Source organism: Falco peregrinus, chromosome 1 (assembly GCF_023634155.1).
Source record: "Falco peregrinus isolate bFalPer1 chromosome 1, bFalPer1.pri, whole genome shotgun sequence".
NCBI classification, from domain to species: domain Eukaryota; kingdom Metazoa; phylum Chordata; class Aves; order Falconiformes; family Falconidae; genus Falco; species Falco peregrinus.
The window spans coordinates 113,799,935-113,816,729 of NC_073721.1; the positions used below are offsets into that span (position 1 = coordinate 113,799,935).

The following is a 16,795-nucleotide window of genomic DNA, read 5'->3' on the forward strand; positions in this document are numbered from 1 at the left end:
AAACCAAGCTGGAGGAGGTTGTAAGCAATTTGAAGGATGGGATCAGAGTTGGAGAGCGAAGACAAAAAAACCCTGAAAACTTGGCACCTGAGAAATACACGCTGAAATACAGGATGGGGATAGCTGGGCGGGCGGTGGGGTGGCGGCTGTGACCCGGGCAGAGCGCTGGAGGGGCGGCGGGAGCGCGGCCCCTGGGGCAAGGGAGCGGCCCGAGAGGCCGGGGCGGGGGAACCTGAGGGGGAGCGGCCCGTGAGGCGGGAGCGCGGCCCCTGGGGCGGGGGAGCGGCCCGTGAGGGCGGTCGGTGCTGGGCCTCAGCCCGCCTGGGTCGCCGCGGGCGCGCAGCGGCTGGACAGCGGCGGGCATCACCGACGCGCCCGGCGGGGAAACGCGTGATTTGTTCAGTCCGGGGGAAGGACGGCAGCAGGGTCGGGAGGAGGGGAGGGACACCAGCTCTTGCTCAGGCGGCCGGAGGCCGCGGCCCTCCCGCAGCCCGGCTTTTCGGTCGGCGGCCCCTCCGGCAGCGCGGGGAGGGCAGCGGGCAGCGCCAGAGGCCGGCCGGCCCGCCCGCCCGCCGGGGGAGGCCCCGCGCCGCCCGCCGCTCCCACAATGCACAGAGCGGCGGCAGCCCCGCCGCCCGCCAGGTAGCAACATGGCGCGCCGCGCCCGGGCCGCCGCCTGAGCATCCTCCCTCCCTCTCGCCCGCCCTCCCGCCGCCGCCTCCGCCTCCCGCCGCCGGGCTGCCGCAGAGGGGCCGCCCGCCCGCGCCCTGCGCCATGGCGGCCTCCGAGCTCTACACGAAGGTAGGGCGGCGGCGGGGCCGGGGGCTGCGCGGGGGCGGGCGCGGCGGCGGCGGGGGGAGCGCGGCCCGGGCGAGCGGCGCAGCGGCAAGGCAGGGCAGCGGCGGGCGCTGCCGGCCCCGGCCCCGACGGTCGCCCCGCGGCGGGGCCGCCCCGGCGGGAGCCGGCGCCTCTCCCCAAGATGGACCCGCATCCCGGCGGGGCGCGGCGGCGGGGCCCACCGCCCCCGGAGCGGCTCTGCCCGCCGGGCCGGGCGGGGAGGCAGCGCGGGGGAGCCGGCCTTGCCCGCCCCGGGCCCGCCGCGGGTAGCGTGGCTGCACCGCCCGCGCCGTGTGCGGCACCGACTCGTGCGGCACAGGCGCTCTGCAGTTCAACTCGCCGCCTGGGTGACACTGCACCTTTAGGTTGTGTTTGTTCCCCTGGCAGCCGCTCAGGAGCCCTACAGTCAGCAGCGATGCGGTGCGTGGCTCTCGTGCGCTTTTCAAACAGACGCTTTTCCCATCTTTTTAGTCCTGTGCGTTAGTGTCTGTCATCAGCTGCCACCTGGAAGCAGTTACTCCCTGCTCGTCTGGACGGTGGCAAAGCCTGCAGATCGAGAGCTGTGGAAACGATTCTTTGGGCTGCTAGCCAGGCATTGTTTTCATTGCTCTGCCTTGATCTGCTGTAAAAATCTGAAAAAAAAAAGGACAGACCACAGGTCTTTAAGGGCAGAAGTGATGACTGGGGTCGCCAGAACTGCTCACCACAGGACAGCATTGCAAACTCCAGATACTTCTTTCAGAAAGCTTGCACAGTCAAAGTGTGTTTTATTGAAAGCTGTGCCATCTAGATCCTCGAGCCACTTTATGAAATACTCCAGAATTACCCCCAGTCTAGTTCTTTGTGTGAGGAGAGAAAGGAAAGGAAACAGGCTTTTTGTTCTGGCAAGAATAGTTCACCTTATTTGTAGAGTCCTCTCACTCAGATGTGATAAGACAGTGTGTTAACTGTGCATCAGTACAAATCCAACTGGACAGTCCCTTCAATAGGCTTGACCATACCTGAATATTGTAGTTGTGTAGGAGAGACTGAATGTGAGGAAGTGAGGTGAGCCTGCACCCCTTTAAGGATGCTGAATACATTAATTGTTACCAGGCATCTTGGTGTCTTGTGCCTCCTACAAAGTATCTCTGTTAACTGTCATTGCAAAATGGGATGAGGATTAGCATTCTGGTCAAGAGAGCAATGGTACTGCAGAGTTGTTTCCAAGCGCCCAACAGACCTCCTCTATGTAAGGAGTTATTTTGGAAAGGTATTCTGGATTTATCTCTCTCTGTGGGTGTTCTTATTATGGAGTTAAAGTGTCTCGTAAGAAGTTGATGAGAAATACTTCTTTTTTTCTTTTTTCTTTTTTTTAATTTCCAACCCCATCTGACCTTGAATTCACTTCCTAGAGTGGTTAAATCCTTTGGTCAGAAGGTGCCCTGAAAATGTGGATTCCTGTTGTCTTGGGATTGTTTAACAGTGGAAGGCTTAGGGCCCCGTGTGGTTCTTGAGGAAGGCATGGCTCTGAATCGGGTGCCTGGGTGGGAAAGCTGCTGGGTGTTCAGGAGAGACTGTCTCTGCTCTCTTCCCTCTCTGCTGACTTTTTCCCCCATGTAAAGCCATCTATCTGTTTAAATCGCGTTCAGTATCTCATCCTTGATTAAGTAACATAAATAATGGATTTAAGGTCGTAGCATGCAGAGGCAAAAGTAGTGAACACAAACAAGCGCAGGAGTGATCCTGCTCCAGTAGGGACCTGCTGGATGACGAAGGCCAGAGAGTTTGCTTCTGTGTTTTACTCTCACACCACAGGCTGTTCTTGTCCTCTTTAGAGCCATATGTAGGCACAGAAAGAGCGACTTTCACGTCTATTTTATACTGGCAGGCACGAGTCAGGATTGTCATTCAGGACAGCTGCTTAACGTACCAGAGCTTCCAGCATAGCATCGAGGCTTAATGTATGGTGTTGGCATAGATATTTTGCTGGTGAGCAGGGTAGTGTGTGAATTTGCAGCACATCGTTGCTGGCTGTGTGTTTGCACGTGTGTGTCCTGAAGTGAAGTACCTGGCAGCTGTCTTACCCTCTCCTACTGGGAACCCATGTCCCAGCTTGCCTGAGTTGTTCAGGTAGCTGTGTTCATGCGAGTTACTTGGAACAACAGTTGGTAAAATCATATTAATGACTGGATGACCAGTGTTGCAAAGAATTTGTCAGCATCTCTTCAAATGTTGTCTGAGAATGGGAGAAACAGACTTCTTATTTCTGGCTATTGTTTGTGGAAGTGAGGTGCTCTGCTGCATGCTTCAGTGTGTCCAGTGTTGCTAACATGCACTGTTAAGCCTTCAAATTTGGTCTCTTTGCTTTCCAGCATAAAAAAATAGCACCCACTGACCCAACCAGATGTACTGTCTTGAAAGAGCGTAAAGGAGCTCTTGCTTTCCCAAGCTAAATTCTTTTTTTGTCAGAAAGCAGCAACACAAGTTTTTGAAGAAGTCGTGCTATCGCTATGAAAATCTTACTTCTTTGAGGCATCTGGGTGTATGTCTGAACCTGGTGACCGTAGAGGCGGCTTCATTGTTGCACATGGTTGTAGTTAATCTGGAAATTTGGATTTAAGTGAAAGGACTGTCTTGAGCTCTCACACAGGCTAGTTACAATGGACCCAAACAAGCTTTGTGTTCCTGTGCCCAGTGATGCTTCAAACACAGATTCTGCTTGAAGGCATTAGCTTCAGTTTTGGGGTGCAGCAGTTTAAAACTGCGCCATGGGTTGTATCCTAGGCATTCTTATTTAAAATATTATGCCTATGAGCTCTGGTTAACTTGTCCTGTTGGGTATCTATCACTGGCGGGTTGGTGGTCCTGCTGTAGCATCATTTCTGAAAGTTTTGGTTCTTTGACTCTGGCAACAAACTTAGGAGAATCTTGATGTGTTTCCTGAATCACTGAAGCCCTGCTGAGTGGTGCTCGGGTGTAGTCAGTCAGCATTTCAGTAACTGTTGACCAACAACAGTTAGATACCTGCTTCTGCTGACCCATAAGAATTGGTGGGGACAATGTAGGCCATGTGTCAGCTTTTCTTAAGTGTAATCTGCTTTCCTTGGAGATTAAGAACAAGTGAGAACATTTTGCCTAGACCTCGAACTCATCTGACTTCTCTGCACTGGCCAGGTTTTGTGTGAGATTTGTGATCTTCAGGTGTGTAAAACCAACCCCCAGCACATGGTCTCATTGCCTGTACATGAAAATTGATGAAGCAGATCAGACACTGTGTTTATGCCACCTCTTTTAAAGTCAGAGTGAAGAGTTAACATCAGTCATTTTTGTTCTCCTTTTTCCCTGAGTTTGAGTTGTTTCTGTTTCACGCTGTGCTTTGCTAGAGCATGCTGCTTTGCCCTCTTGGGATTTCTGTTTCAGTTTTGTGTGGCTGTGTGCAATGGACTTATTTATGTATTTATCCATTCAGTCAGGCATTAATTTATTTTTATTCTTGTTGCTAACAATGTGTTCCTCCGTTTCCAGTATCTTTGAGATTAAGGGCAGCTAGCTTCAGCTAGCCTGCTCCTAATTTAGGGCCTAATCTAATTTCAGTTTGAGTGAATGGAAATATTCCTTGGAACACAGAGGAATCAGTAAATGGTTTTTGCTGGAGAGTACGGTCTGGGCAGGCTGAACTCAGTAGCCTGACCTTCAGTCCTGCTGCCCTCTCCCTGAAATGGTTCAGTTTGAGGGTTTATAAGCTGTAAACTGAGTTAGGGAAGTGTCAGAGGGAACTGTATAGAACAAAAACCCTGCTTGTGTGGTCCCCAGTGTTGCAAGGAGCCCCTTCTTGCTTTCCTGGGGGTGTCTGCGGGCAGCTGCTTCGGTGGGAAGCCAGGGTGTTAGGAGACTTGGTCTTCCCCTTCAGTTGTGCTGGGACCTTGCAAGCGAAAATGGCAAAAGGCAGATTCTGACCAGGTTATGGCTCTTGGGTACGTTAATGGTACGTGGGGAGGGAAGTACAGCAAGAACCAACCTGAGTATAAGACACAAAATGTAACCGTGTTTCCTTATGTCTGTGCTTATTACTGGGTTTTTCTTGGGGGTTAAGAAAAAGCAGCCTTAATTATGTAGTCTTGTGTATTGCTGTTCAAACTATTGGATGTGACATAAGTGTTTTCTGCATGTTAAACAGTAACCAGTTGTCTCAGTAGATCGCTGCTTTGTTCCCCGAGAGCAGTGCTGCCCGGTAAAGCAGAGGTGGGAGTTGTTCATCTCCACCACAACCTGGGTGTGCTGCTCTGCTTCGGAGTCGGACCCGTGCGGTGCGGCTCAGAGCAGAGAGGCTGTTGCGGAAGTCAGATATGTGCTGTCAAACAATTACTTCTGCAAATGACAGTGAGCCTTTACAGTGCATTTTATAACTGTCTCTGCCTCTTCTAAAAATCTAGTGCAGCAGCAGAAGAGGGGATATTTCAGTTGCTTTTCTGCTTTGGGGATGTGCTGTGTCACTGGAATAAGCATGGTGGCAATTCTGCCAGTGACAACTCACAACTGTGTGCACCAACTTTATTCTTGCCTTTAAATTGAAGGTGCTGGGGATGTAATTACTCAGCAGTCTAACAATACTTGGTTTAACCTAACCTTGACATTTTATTATGTTTTTGTAAAAAAAAATTTTTTCTTGTGGTCGAATGCCAACCACGTCAGCCTAACAGAAAACTAGCTTTCTAATGGCAGTTTCATGACATGTCAACAATCCATTACTCTTGTTAAAAGAAACTGTGAACCTTGGGAAGCAAAGTGAGCTATGGTGTGAGTCAGAGGCCGGTCTGTGCCAAGAGCTGCTCCCCTGGGCACTGAGTGTGAGGAGGAAATAATACCACCCTGGGCAGGTCAGTGGGGCTGGAGAGGTACCAAGCTGTTCGTGAAAGCTTCTCACAGCCCACAAACAGTTTTTGGGAGGGCATATCCTGTAGGTCTAACAGAACGCTGAAAGTGTAGCATCGTTGGGAGCTACTTTGGGGGGGAGAAAGAGATCAAAGCTTTATATTAAAAAATAGGTATTTTTTTTTCTGTAGACATAATCTTGAAAGTTGTGTGAATTCTTTGTTACATGTAAAGAATAGTTGTGAAGGTCCCATTTATAGTAATTGGTCTTATTTGTTTAATTCTTTGAGTTATTGTTTAATGTTAAAACATTTACCTAATAATTTTGGTGGATTATGTGGGATCACCCCCAAACTGTCATCGGCAATCCTTGCAGAATAGTAATGTCTGTACATTGAGCTGTCACTGATTACTTGCAGTCTGTTTCTACTGCAGCGATTTTATAGCATGAGCCAGATGGCTTAGGTAATGGATTACTATTATTTTTTAGATAAATAAATCACCAGATAAAGTGCTGTTGAGCTCCTGCTATGTCAGGAAATGTGTGCAATGACCATCATTATCTTTTGGTGAGCCACAGAGCGCTGGGTTGAGTTGGAAGGGATAGGCGGCCAGTCAGGCAGATGTACCTGGCTGCTAGGGTCTCCTCATGGGGTCTTTGGGAGTTTAATCCTCTCCATGTGTTCTCATAACAAAGTAATTTCTGCCTGTCTTTAATGAGACCCATTGTTTAATCTCTGCAGGACTAAAGAAAGCATTTTTGTTACTGAAATTTGCTCATTGAACCAGTTGAATTGGAGGAAGTCACAGAAACGTCCAGTATCACAAGGTTTCACTGTTTCTGGATGGTCTATTTTTAATAGGATTTAAAAAAGCAAGAAGTGATAGTAAGATTAATTGTAGATGGTGTTTCAGCTGTGAGGGAATGTCCTGGGATAGAGGTAATCTTCTTAGTAGCTGGTGCAGTGCTGTGTTTTGGATTTGGTGTGAGAATAACATAGATAAGCTAACAGGCTGATGTTTTTAGTTGTTGCTAAGTAATGCTTATGCTAAGTCAGGGACTTCTCAGGTTCTCAGGCCCTGACAGTGAGAGGGCTGGAGGGGCACCGGACATTGCGAGGGGACACAGCTGGGACCTGGACTAGCCGAAGGGCTATTCCGTGCCATAGAACATCACGCTTAGCATATAAAGTTGGGGGAAGAAGGAAGGGGGGGACGTTTGGAAGGGTGGTGTTTGTCTTCCCAGGTAACTGTTACCCATGATGGAGCGCTGCTGTCCTGGGGATGGCTGAACACCCGCCTGCCGCTGGGAAGCGGTGAATGAACTCCTTGTTTTGCTTTGCTTGTGTGCGTGGCTTTTGCTTTGCCTATTAAACTGTCTTTATCTCAACCCACGAGCTTTCTCACTTTTACCCTTTCCGTTCTCACCCCCATCCCACTGGGGGGGGAGTGAGCGAGTGGCTGCGTGGGGTTGAGTTGCTGACTGGGGTTAAACCATGACAGGGAAAAGCAGTGCACAGCTGGCAAGTCTGCTGTCCTGTGGGTACCAGCGGGATGCTGCCTGGATTTCTGGCAAGTCAGAACAGCCTCTGAAGCAGACCTTGGAGGAGCCAGCCACTTGGGGTGTCCTGCAGGGACGTCCATTGAATTCAGATTTCATTACTTGAAAACACAAGGCGTACACAAACCAAATATTTAACTATTTGAAGTCTTGCTTATATTATTGGAATTTTTGACACCTGCATGTATATACAGGCATCTGTACAGACATTGCTGGTTTAAAAGGCATCTTGGCAAGGGGAAGATGATAGACCCAGTTTCACTTGGCACTGTCAAGCAGCAAGAGCTTCTTAATAAGAGGCGATGGTTTGTTTTACGCCTCTTGATTAAAGTCAGCTTAGCTTGGTTTGCATGTATGAAGTTAGGGATGAGCAGAGTCTGAACTCCTTTACTTGGTCAGGTTTTCTTTTGTGTGATTGAGGGTGCAGAGGTTATCTGTGATCTAATTTTGTGCTTGCTGTAGTAGAGCAGTGTTTACTATTATGTGTATCGTGCTTGACTCAGATAGTGAGTATTTGTACAGTTGGGCCAGGGCCAAGAAACGGCTTTCGGGCAAGGCTGATGTTCCTGGTGCTTCATTAGCAAACTGCTCAAACAAGTTGAAGCAGCAGTGTGCAACTTCTGCTTGTCTTCTCTGCTGCTGAAACAGCAAGGAAGAACTTATTATTTTCCCTTAATACTAGGTGGTTCTTGTTGCAGAAAACATGGTGTTAAGGTCAGAATAAACCCATGGTTCTTAGAAGTTTTTGTCATGTCTGTGACTTTGACTCATTCCTCAAGCTATGACTTTCTGCTTAAGTTATTTTCATAGATCATAACCCCACTCATGACACGCCACAACAGATGTATGTTTTTGTTTTGGCGGTGATGCTCCTGAGAGTTTGATTGGTTTAAATTGGTAGGAAAACCTTTAAGTAAGTAGAAATGCGTTAGGTACAACATTAAACCTGTTACATAAAGGTCATGAGGCTCTTCGCACAGTAACTTTTTCCTTTTGTTGGCTTTACTTCTGAGCTGCATCCAGGATGGGGAGTTGTATGATTGGGTTGCTAAGGCCCTGTTTACTAATGCTAATAGCAAGGCTTTTAGTGACTTTCCTGGCAGAGAAGAGTGCTTTCACGCCTGTGCCAGTGCCACCCTTTGCTTAGGACTGCATCATTTCCTCTCCACTCTCCGTGTTGCTTGGCTCTGCTTAACCCTGGGTTTGCTTAAGCCTGATCCTGCAAAGATTTATCTTTATTCCATGTGAGTAATCGCATTGCTTAATTTTATGCTTTGAAATCAAGCATGTAAATCTGAAAGATTGCACCTTTTATTCTCTTATTTCCTCTTACTGCAGGGAAATAACTTTGCTGTCGTATACCTGCTCACAATAATTTGTGTAGGAAAACAAGGGGAAACATATCCTAGGGATGTCATCAAGTTCTTTGTGTTAAGCTCTGTGTATGCATTGTTGCAATAAGTTAGGGCCTGTCTACTTAACACCCAATTTTAATATTTAATAGCAAGAGTGTATTTTCAGGAGTAGTTTTCGCTTTCAGATCTCCCACCATCTCAGGGAGGTAACAGTTTCACTCATCTTCTTTTAGCATAGCCCACTTTCTCGGTTTGCTACAGGCAGCAGCCTCATGTGAAATACTGTGTGAGATGGATAACCTGAACTTCCCAGCACTGCACAAATGTGAAAAGCACCAGCATTATCGAGCTGATGATCCTGATGATTTTGGGGTCTTCCTGTTCCTGGCCATCTGGGTTATAACCTGCACTTTTCACAATATAGCTCAGTTAATTGCAGTATTCAGTAGTTTTGTTTCTGTATATTAGTCTATTTATATACAAATATAATGTAAAGAGGAGAACAGTGCTGGCTAAAAGGTTTGTGGGTTTTTTTTTGTTTTTTTGTAAAAAGCAGATAAGTACTTGGTGCAGTTACATTAGAGGAGTGCCCATCTTGCTGAATTCTGGGCATTAAGCAGCTGGAATGTAAGCACAGGAAACTGTAGGCACTACTAATAAAGTTTAAAGATTTTACTCCTACTGAATTTGTGTGGATTGCAGATATTGACCCAAGTTCTGATGTCAGTATCTGTGAATTTTAATGCAAATTCTGAAGAAGTTGGAAATGGATTACTTACAAAAGCAGAGATCTTGTGTCTTTACACCATCTGTTCTCCTTAGTGGCATGGATTTAATTTCTTTGGCCTGTTAATCAGGGACAATAGCAAGAATTGTCACGGATCTTTCCCTGAATAATAAATGGCATGGAGGTACTCAAGGCTGCGGTAAAGCTTCTTAAAATTGTAAGGGAGAAGTAGGTACAAACCTAACATCAGATAAGCTGGTATGAATGAGAAGTCACCATGCTGGTGAAGGGTCTGAGGGAGCGGTATGAAGATTAAACTGGAGCAGAGGCAGTCAGGAGTGCAGATTGCAGCTGTGCCTGCAGGGTTGTCTTTCAGTCTGTTACTTCCACGCTGTTTGGTGAAAATTGTGGTTATTTTCTGAAGATCTTGAAAGCTGTTGCATTCCCCTCATCACTCACCAAGTCTTCATTTTTGCCTTTTAACCTCACTTCGGGTATGACTGTAGGAAGGGCTGTCAGGGTAATTCACACAGAATAAAAGCTGCTGCCAGTAATTAGCAGGAGAAGTGGTTTGCTGAAGTTATTTGGCTCTTAGGAGACAGCGGGGATGGTTGAGAGCAGACTCTTCCAGGCTACGTACTTACATTGTGGTCTGATGAGAGCCCTCACTTTAAAATTAAATGTAAAGCCTAAAGCAGCGTTGCTTTGAAGAGCTCTCATTCTGTCTTTGTAGTAGGTAAGACAGGGGGGAAATAACGTGTGACGTGTCAAGTCAGTCAGTTTCATCGGCCCGACATAAATGCCTCCACGCAAATGCAGGTAGATGGGGAATAAACACGAGGAGTTAAGAGAACGCGCATGCCTGCAGGGCTGTGATCTTATTGGCGTCACCAGAGGGATGGGATGGTACCTGTGGAGTGCCGGAATGGAAGGATACACAGGCTTTTTAGGAAGGAGCAGGGAGGGGAGGTGAGAAGGGGGTGCTGAGCTCTGTGTCAGCGACCAGCTGGAGTGCACGGAGCTGTATGCCTGGGCAGGGATGAGGAGCCCACAGAGAGCTTATGGGGCAGGGTTAAAGTGAAGGCAGGGACAGGTGACATTATCGTGGGGGTCTGGTACAGGCAGGAAGACCTAGCAGATGAGGCCTATCTGTCTATAGACAGATAGGAGCAGCCTCACCTTCGCAAGCCCTGGTCCTCATGGGGGACTTCAACCCCCTGATATCTGTTGGAGGGACAGCACAGCAGGGCATAGGCAATCCAGGGGGTTCCTGGGATGTGCATTGATGATAACTTCCTTCTCCGAGTGACAGAGGAGCCGAAGAGGAGAGGGGCCACGCTGGACCTTGTTCTCACCGACAAGGAGGGACTGGTGGGGAGTGTGGTGCTCCAGGGCAGCCTTGGCTGCAGTGACTGTGAAATGGTGGGGCTCAAGATCCTTAGGGCAGCAAGGAGGGTGCACAGCAAAATCGCTACCCTAGACTTTGGGAGAGCTGATTTTGGCCTCTTCAGGTGTCTGCTCAGTAGAGTACCATGGGGTAAAGCCCTGTTGGGAAGAGGTGCCCAAGAAAGCTGGTTAAATAATCAAGGATCACCACCTTAAAGCTCAGGAGTGATGTGTCTCAACAAAAAGGTAGTTGGGCAAAAATGCCAGGAGCCATGAAGTCTTGCTGCAATTACGGATGGTGTCTTTGAGTTCTTCTGTTTGATTATCATAAGACAAGAGAATTTTGAGATTACTTTGTAATTTACAGGAGGACACTCTTGCTCTTTGTAGAGCCAGAGGCATAACCTAAAAATACTATGAGTTGGTCTAACAATGCAGGAATTCATTGCCCCAACATGGCTTGTCACACGTTACTTTCTGCAGACTCCATGGATTATTCATGAGTATCTTTAAAGCAGATGACCTCAGTTGTTTTGCTGAGGAAATCAGAGAGATTCCCAAGTTGCCTTATGAGTTAGTGTATGCTAATACAAGAAGTGTACATGGAGATCAAGCTTATTTTGCCTGGAAAGGAAACGCCAACAGCCTCCGAAAGTGCTGAAAATCTGTGTTACAAGAGATACGGGATGGAAATAGATGGTTTAGACTATATGTATGTTAAAGTAAGTAGAATATGTTTTGTTGTTTTCTTGGTTTTAACATAGGTGAAGGCTATATAGCCAATCATATAATAGCTTATAAATATAATAGTTTATTAATAATAAAGGTTTAAAGTAAGTAGAGTTTTGACTTAGGATCTGGAGATATATAAAGATGCCTTTTTTCAAACATACCAGACAGTAATTTCATTGTTTAGGACATTTTCTCCCTTAGAAAAATCTTATATGTGGAGAAGCATTTGCAGAAGTTGTTAGAATTTCATGTCAGCATGCACTTCTTCCTTGTGACAATCTTATATATTGGAAATAGGAAGGCAATATAAACTTTTTGCAAACAATCAAATAGATAATGCTTGTGGAGAAAAGGAGTGGAGTAGTCTCTCTAAGGCTAAATATGGTATACAATTTCCAGCTAGCCTGAAAGGTTCTAATTTCACTCCCCTCTCCAACACAGCGGTGTCTTCCCTGATTTCTCATGGTAATCAAGGTTAGAAATGCACTAATGACATGAGCTGGACGGGGCAGTGCTCAGGTCCCGGCGGTGCTCGCAGCCCAGCTGCGCCCAGCGACTTGTGTGCACTTTTTGCCCGGGGATTTACCAGGGCAGGGCTGACAGTGGCAGGGGGAGAAATGCAGCTGCTTCGGCTGAAATGTTCCTGAGAGCAGCACTGTGGCCGTTAACCCTGGTTCTGCTTTCACAGCTTTGCCCAACACTTGCGGAGGGCTCTTTGGGAGGTTTAACTCTGCTCGCTGGTTTTAAGTTAGAACTTGCTGGATCACAAGATTGCAGGGTGGTCAGCGTTGGCAGGGACCTCTGGAGATACCAAGTCATTCTGGTTTCCTTGCATGGGGACATTACTGTTAATTTCCCATGAAAAAATGGTGGGACTAAACATAGCTTCATTAGATGTGCTTCACTGATGCCAGGTTGCTTGTTATAATATGGCAGAAAAAAATGTCTGTATTGAGGACTTGACCGTAATGACAGAGTTATGTTCTGGGTAGCTGAGTATAAAACTAGTTTTCCCTGAATAAGTCAAGTTAAGTCAGTAAAAGCTCTGTTTTGGTGATCTAACTACATCTCAGCCTGGGGCCTCTGTGTTGTTCTAACAAAAAATGATCAGTTCATTTTTTACTTTTAGAACCTCAAGCAGGTGTTTTACTTTCAATGTGACTTTTTTTTTGTGGGGCTAGGATTAAATAAAAAGAATTCTGTTTGGACTTGAGCTCAGCTTTACAGAAGGATGCTCAGAAAAGTACAGCCTTGTCAACTATCAAAAGTTTATACCAAATATCTTTCCTTTAATTTTTAACTTTTAAATTAAACTTTCACAGTGAAGTCAGTGATTGTCCGTAATCCACATGTTTTACAGATACCAGAAAATTTAGCCTTATTTCACCTCTGTGAGCTAGGTGATCAGTTATGGCTCCACTACTTTTTTCTTAATAACTTCTTGTTTCAAACTCCAGCGCTGTAGCACGGCACGGCGCAGTGCATCTGTCTGATCAATGGAGCCCTTTATTTTCCCTTCCTGCCTAAGCGAGTGCTCGATACACCAAATAATCTCATGGCAGTGATGCAGATGGCCCTGCTGAAGCAGGGGCGCGGAGACAAAAGACAGTGCCTTCTCTTTCTGCCTGCACGAGCCCAGGATGCGCAGCCAGCTGCAGCCAGCGCCATGAGCCCCTTCTGTCCCCCAGCGAGACTTGGGCTGTGCTGTGCGGTGCGAGAAACGATTCAGTTACCCTGCCTGCCTCCTGTGGGTGAGGTTTCTAGAAGCTTTTGGGAAAATAATTGTAAAAGGCTTCTGTAAGGTCTTAAATCCATGTAAGAACTTCAGAAAATGAAATCCAACATTTCGTTGTGTGACATCGACGTGTAAAAATATATAAGAAACAGGAGGGTCTTGACTGAATTTGTACCGGTGCTCTGGAAACAATACTTATTTCAGCATTTAGTTAGTTATGCTGTGAAGTCTATATTATGGTTTGCATCATCTTAGAGTTGAAACAAGATCATACAACAGCTTGTTTCATTTGCCCTCATAGTATTTGTTTTCTTGGATCTTAAATTCAGGCACCCATGAAGTTAATCATGACATGGTGAAGGTTTTTTTGTGTGTATTCCTGAAGTACTGGCTTTTGAAAATTTTTTGAATTGGAGAATTTTTTAATATACCCACAAAATTCACTGTAAGCACACAGACACAAAATCGTGCATCCTTTTCCTAATACTATTTTTTTTGACACAACATGTTTCATTAGCTTAATATTCAGGGGATGGCTGTAGCTGTTTCATTTGTCCTTATATTTCTTGTGGCCACTCTTCTACAACTCTTGTAACATGTTTTTCAGGTTGGATGAATTAGGTGTTTTAAGGCAGACTTATAATTAAATTCTTTTTGAAATCACTAGCATATAATTCAGTGTTGGCCATCGTTTTGGTGGTATGGATCAAAATGCAATACAGCGTATGCCTCTCTGTGTGTATATGACCTCAAATGAAGTTTTACATGAATCAGAATATGTTCCTGTTGCTCCGTCTGGGGTAGGCGTCACGGTTCTGCTTGGCATTTCCGCTGTTCTTCTTGTGGTTATTCAGTTATTCTGTGTCTCGAGTAGTGACCAAAACATTGGTGGTTTTGCTCTAGCTGTAATTGCTGTCTTTCTTGAAGGTCTTTCAGAGCCACGTTCATTCCTTTGACATCTCAGTGTATTCCTGACTGAGATTTTATTAAAAAAACCCAACAACTTTGCTGCATTCACATCTTACTTATAACAATGTACTTAAGTTTTTTGATTTATAGTAATGCATACTTCTTTAGACATTTAATTCTTGGTACTAGTTACAAATTACATACTGTCAGAGTAAAAATGCAGTGAGCTCACATCCCTTTGACAAGGGCCTGGATAAAGGAACAGGGCTGCCTTCAGTATTTACTTAAAAATTGACATAAAAATTGCAGACACTTTCGCTTAGCAGTGTGAAAGCATAACACTGAAGAAGCATCACTTTACAAGAGTTCCAGCTTGTCACCAACAATCTGAGGAAGGGTTGTTGACAGGAAGTCTAGAAATAGAAATTGGGGATGCAGGGAAGGATGTAGCTGTGCATCCCTTCCAGCACACTGGCCAGGCCAGCGTCTGTCCCAGTCTTTGTGTGACACTCTGTGAAACGTCTTTTGTTTTGCTGTAATGGATAATATAGCCTTAAGCTCTGTCAGAAGCTTCATGTGGGCAAATTCGTGGTGTACCCAGGTGGTGCTGCATGTGACTTCCCATCGCCGTGGTGAGGTTTTCAGTGGCGGGTACTACTGGCATCACAAGCTGAGTAAGTCACTGAGTATGAGATGGAAGCCCTGGCCGCTGGCTGTGAACGGCTGCTTGGGGAGGGTGGAGGAGACCCTGTGAAAGGTGGTCTGTGAAATACAACAGGAGCTGACAATGCTTGTTCCCTCATTAGGGGGCTGAATGAGCAACATTTTGATAGCTCAAGTCTTGTCTGGGTTAGTAATGACAGGGTGTAAACCAGATCTGTCTCCCTCCTTAGAACATTTTGAAGAGAAGGTCAAGTACAATAACGTAAAATGCAGAAAGCTATGTTTTTAAAGATTAAGAAAATGACAACTTTTAAATGTTTCATTTGTTTTAACGCCTTAAAGATGTTTCTTACAAAACCCATATCAACTACAATCTGGGAATATAACTGTTCTTTGATAGATTTGATAGTTAAAAGTAAAACAGAGTTTTCTGGCTCGATGTCAGGCCCAGTGTGTAGATTTTCAGGGTCGTAATTTTCTCTGAATTTCAGTGGAAAGGTTGCTAATAATTTTAAAATGTAAAGAAATAAAAACATTTACATTTCTGTTTGCTGATCAAAGTTGCCTGTAGTAGCATGTATATATATATATACACACTGTTGCGGGTTTAACATTTTTTGCATCACTTTGAAATATGGTGAAATTTCAGGTAAGTATAAGTCAATGGACATTTTTCTGGTGGTTGAAGAAGTAAAACTTGCTGCACTGATTCTTTGTGGGGTGCTGATAATTTTTGGTTGTACCTTGTACAATCGAGGCATGTTTGGCACACAACGTACAAGTTGTTTTGTTGTTACAGGTCATCAGGTCCTAAATGCAAAGAATGCCTTATAAAAATGCTTGAAGGAAAGAAAAAGAAAGACAGGAAAAAAAGGACTTTTATGTCTTTAGGATTCAAATGTATTAGTAGATGAAATACTCAAGTGCAAGAGATATTTGTCATTGAGCTGCGGTTCAAGGAGTTCCCTTGTGCGCGGTGAAGGATGCGGTGCCTTACCTGCCTAACCTTGCGTGCTGCAGGCGCTTTGACCCAAATTTGCAAACCCAGTGTCAGAAGGAAATTAGCAAGTTGGTAGTGGTGGTGTCCTAGGGTGGAGCTCAGAGCCTGGGTCACCACTGTCCCCTGGATGCTGTTTGGGAGCTCTGCTGTGCCCCATCAGGGAATTCCCACCAGTCAGGGTAACATGGGGCTTCTGATCTTCTTATTAGGTAAACTAACTACATGAGATCGTTTTTTGCAACATTAATACATTTGGAACATGAATACAAACTGTCACATATATTTTCCGCACTATGTATCATGTTATAAATGTTTTTTTTAAATGAATGCTTTCTAAATATCAGGCCTTAAACTGTAAAATAGGTATGTAAATGGCTGAGCTTGCTGAGCAGCAAGGCCAAAAATATGCTCCATGCCAAAAGAATGTTACTGTCTTTAAGAAAATTGATAATTTTTTTTCGATTCTTTTGCAAAGTTAATGATACCATTTCCTCCAGGCTGCAAGAAGAATTTAGATGAGTTGGTCAGAGGTTTTGTAGCAGCCTGCTTGTCATGGAAATGCTCTGCTTTCCAATCCTCCCTGGTTACTTGGTATTTTTATGAAAGGAGAGTAAAGTCTTGTCTTGTCAAGCTGCAACCGGCAGCAGCTCTTTGTTAAGAGCAGTGCAGTGTTTCCTTGGGACTGCCTCTGTATCGCAGGACAGACAGCAGAAATTTTAGCGGTTTCAGCAGTGGAAGAAGTGGGACCTCCTCCTGCCTCATGTGTGACTGATCAGGATCTCTTTGTAGGGGATCCAGGTTGGTCAAGTTAAGACTTGTGTTCGACCTGTTACTCACCTGGCCATGCATCTGCTGATGTTGTTAATATAAAAGCTGAAGGTTTCTGTTTCAAGTGTTTCTAGGCTCAGTATTATCATCCATGGTGGTGGCACTGTGAACCAAGTATAGGGGAAAATATAAAGCTGAAAGGAAATTATTCTAATAGCATCAAATTATGTTTTCAGAGCAACCCAATCCAAGGAAATCCCACAGCTCA

General features: G+C 45.6%; 1 protein-coding gene across 8 annotated transcripts in view; it reads left to right on the forward strand.

The window, feature by feature from the left end:
* Positions 1-630: 630 nt before the first annotated feature.
* MYO5A (myosin VA) overlaps positions 631-16,795 on the forward strand; it is a 103,189-nt gene continuing 87,024 nt past the window's right edge. For all 8 annotated transcript variants that reach the window (XM_055809181.1, XM_055809187.1, XM_055809196.1 and 5 more), the window contains exon 1: positions 631-801. In XM_055809181.1, the coding sequence (XP_055665156.1) occupies positions 775-801 (27 nt within the window). In that variant the 5' untranslated portion in view covers positions 631-774. The remainder of the gene's footprint in view (positions 802-16,795) is intronic.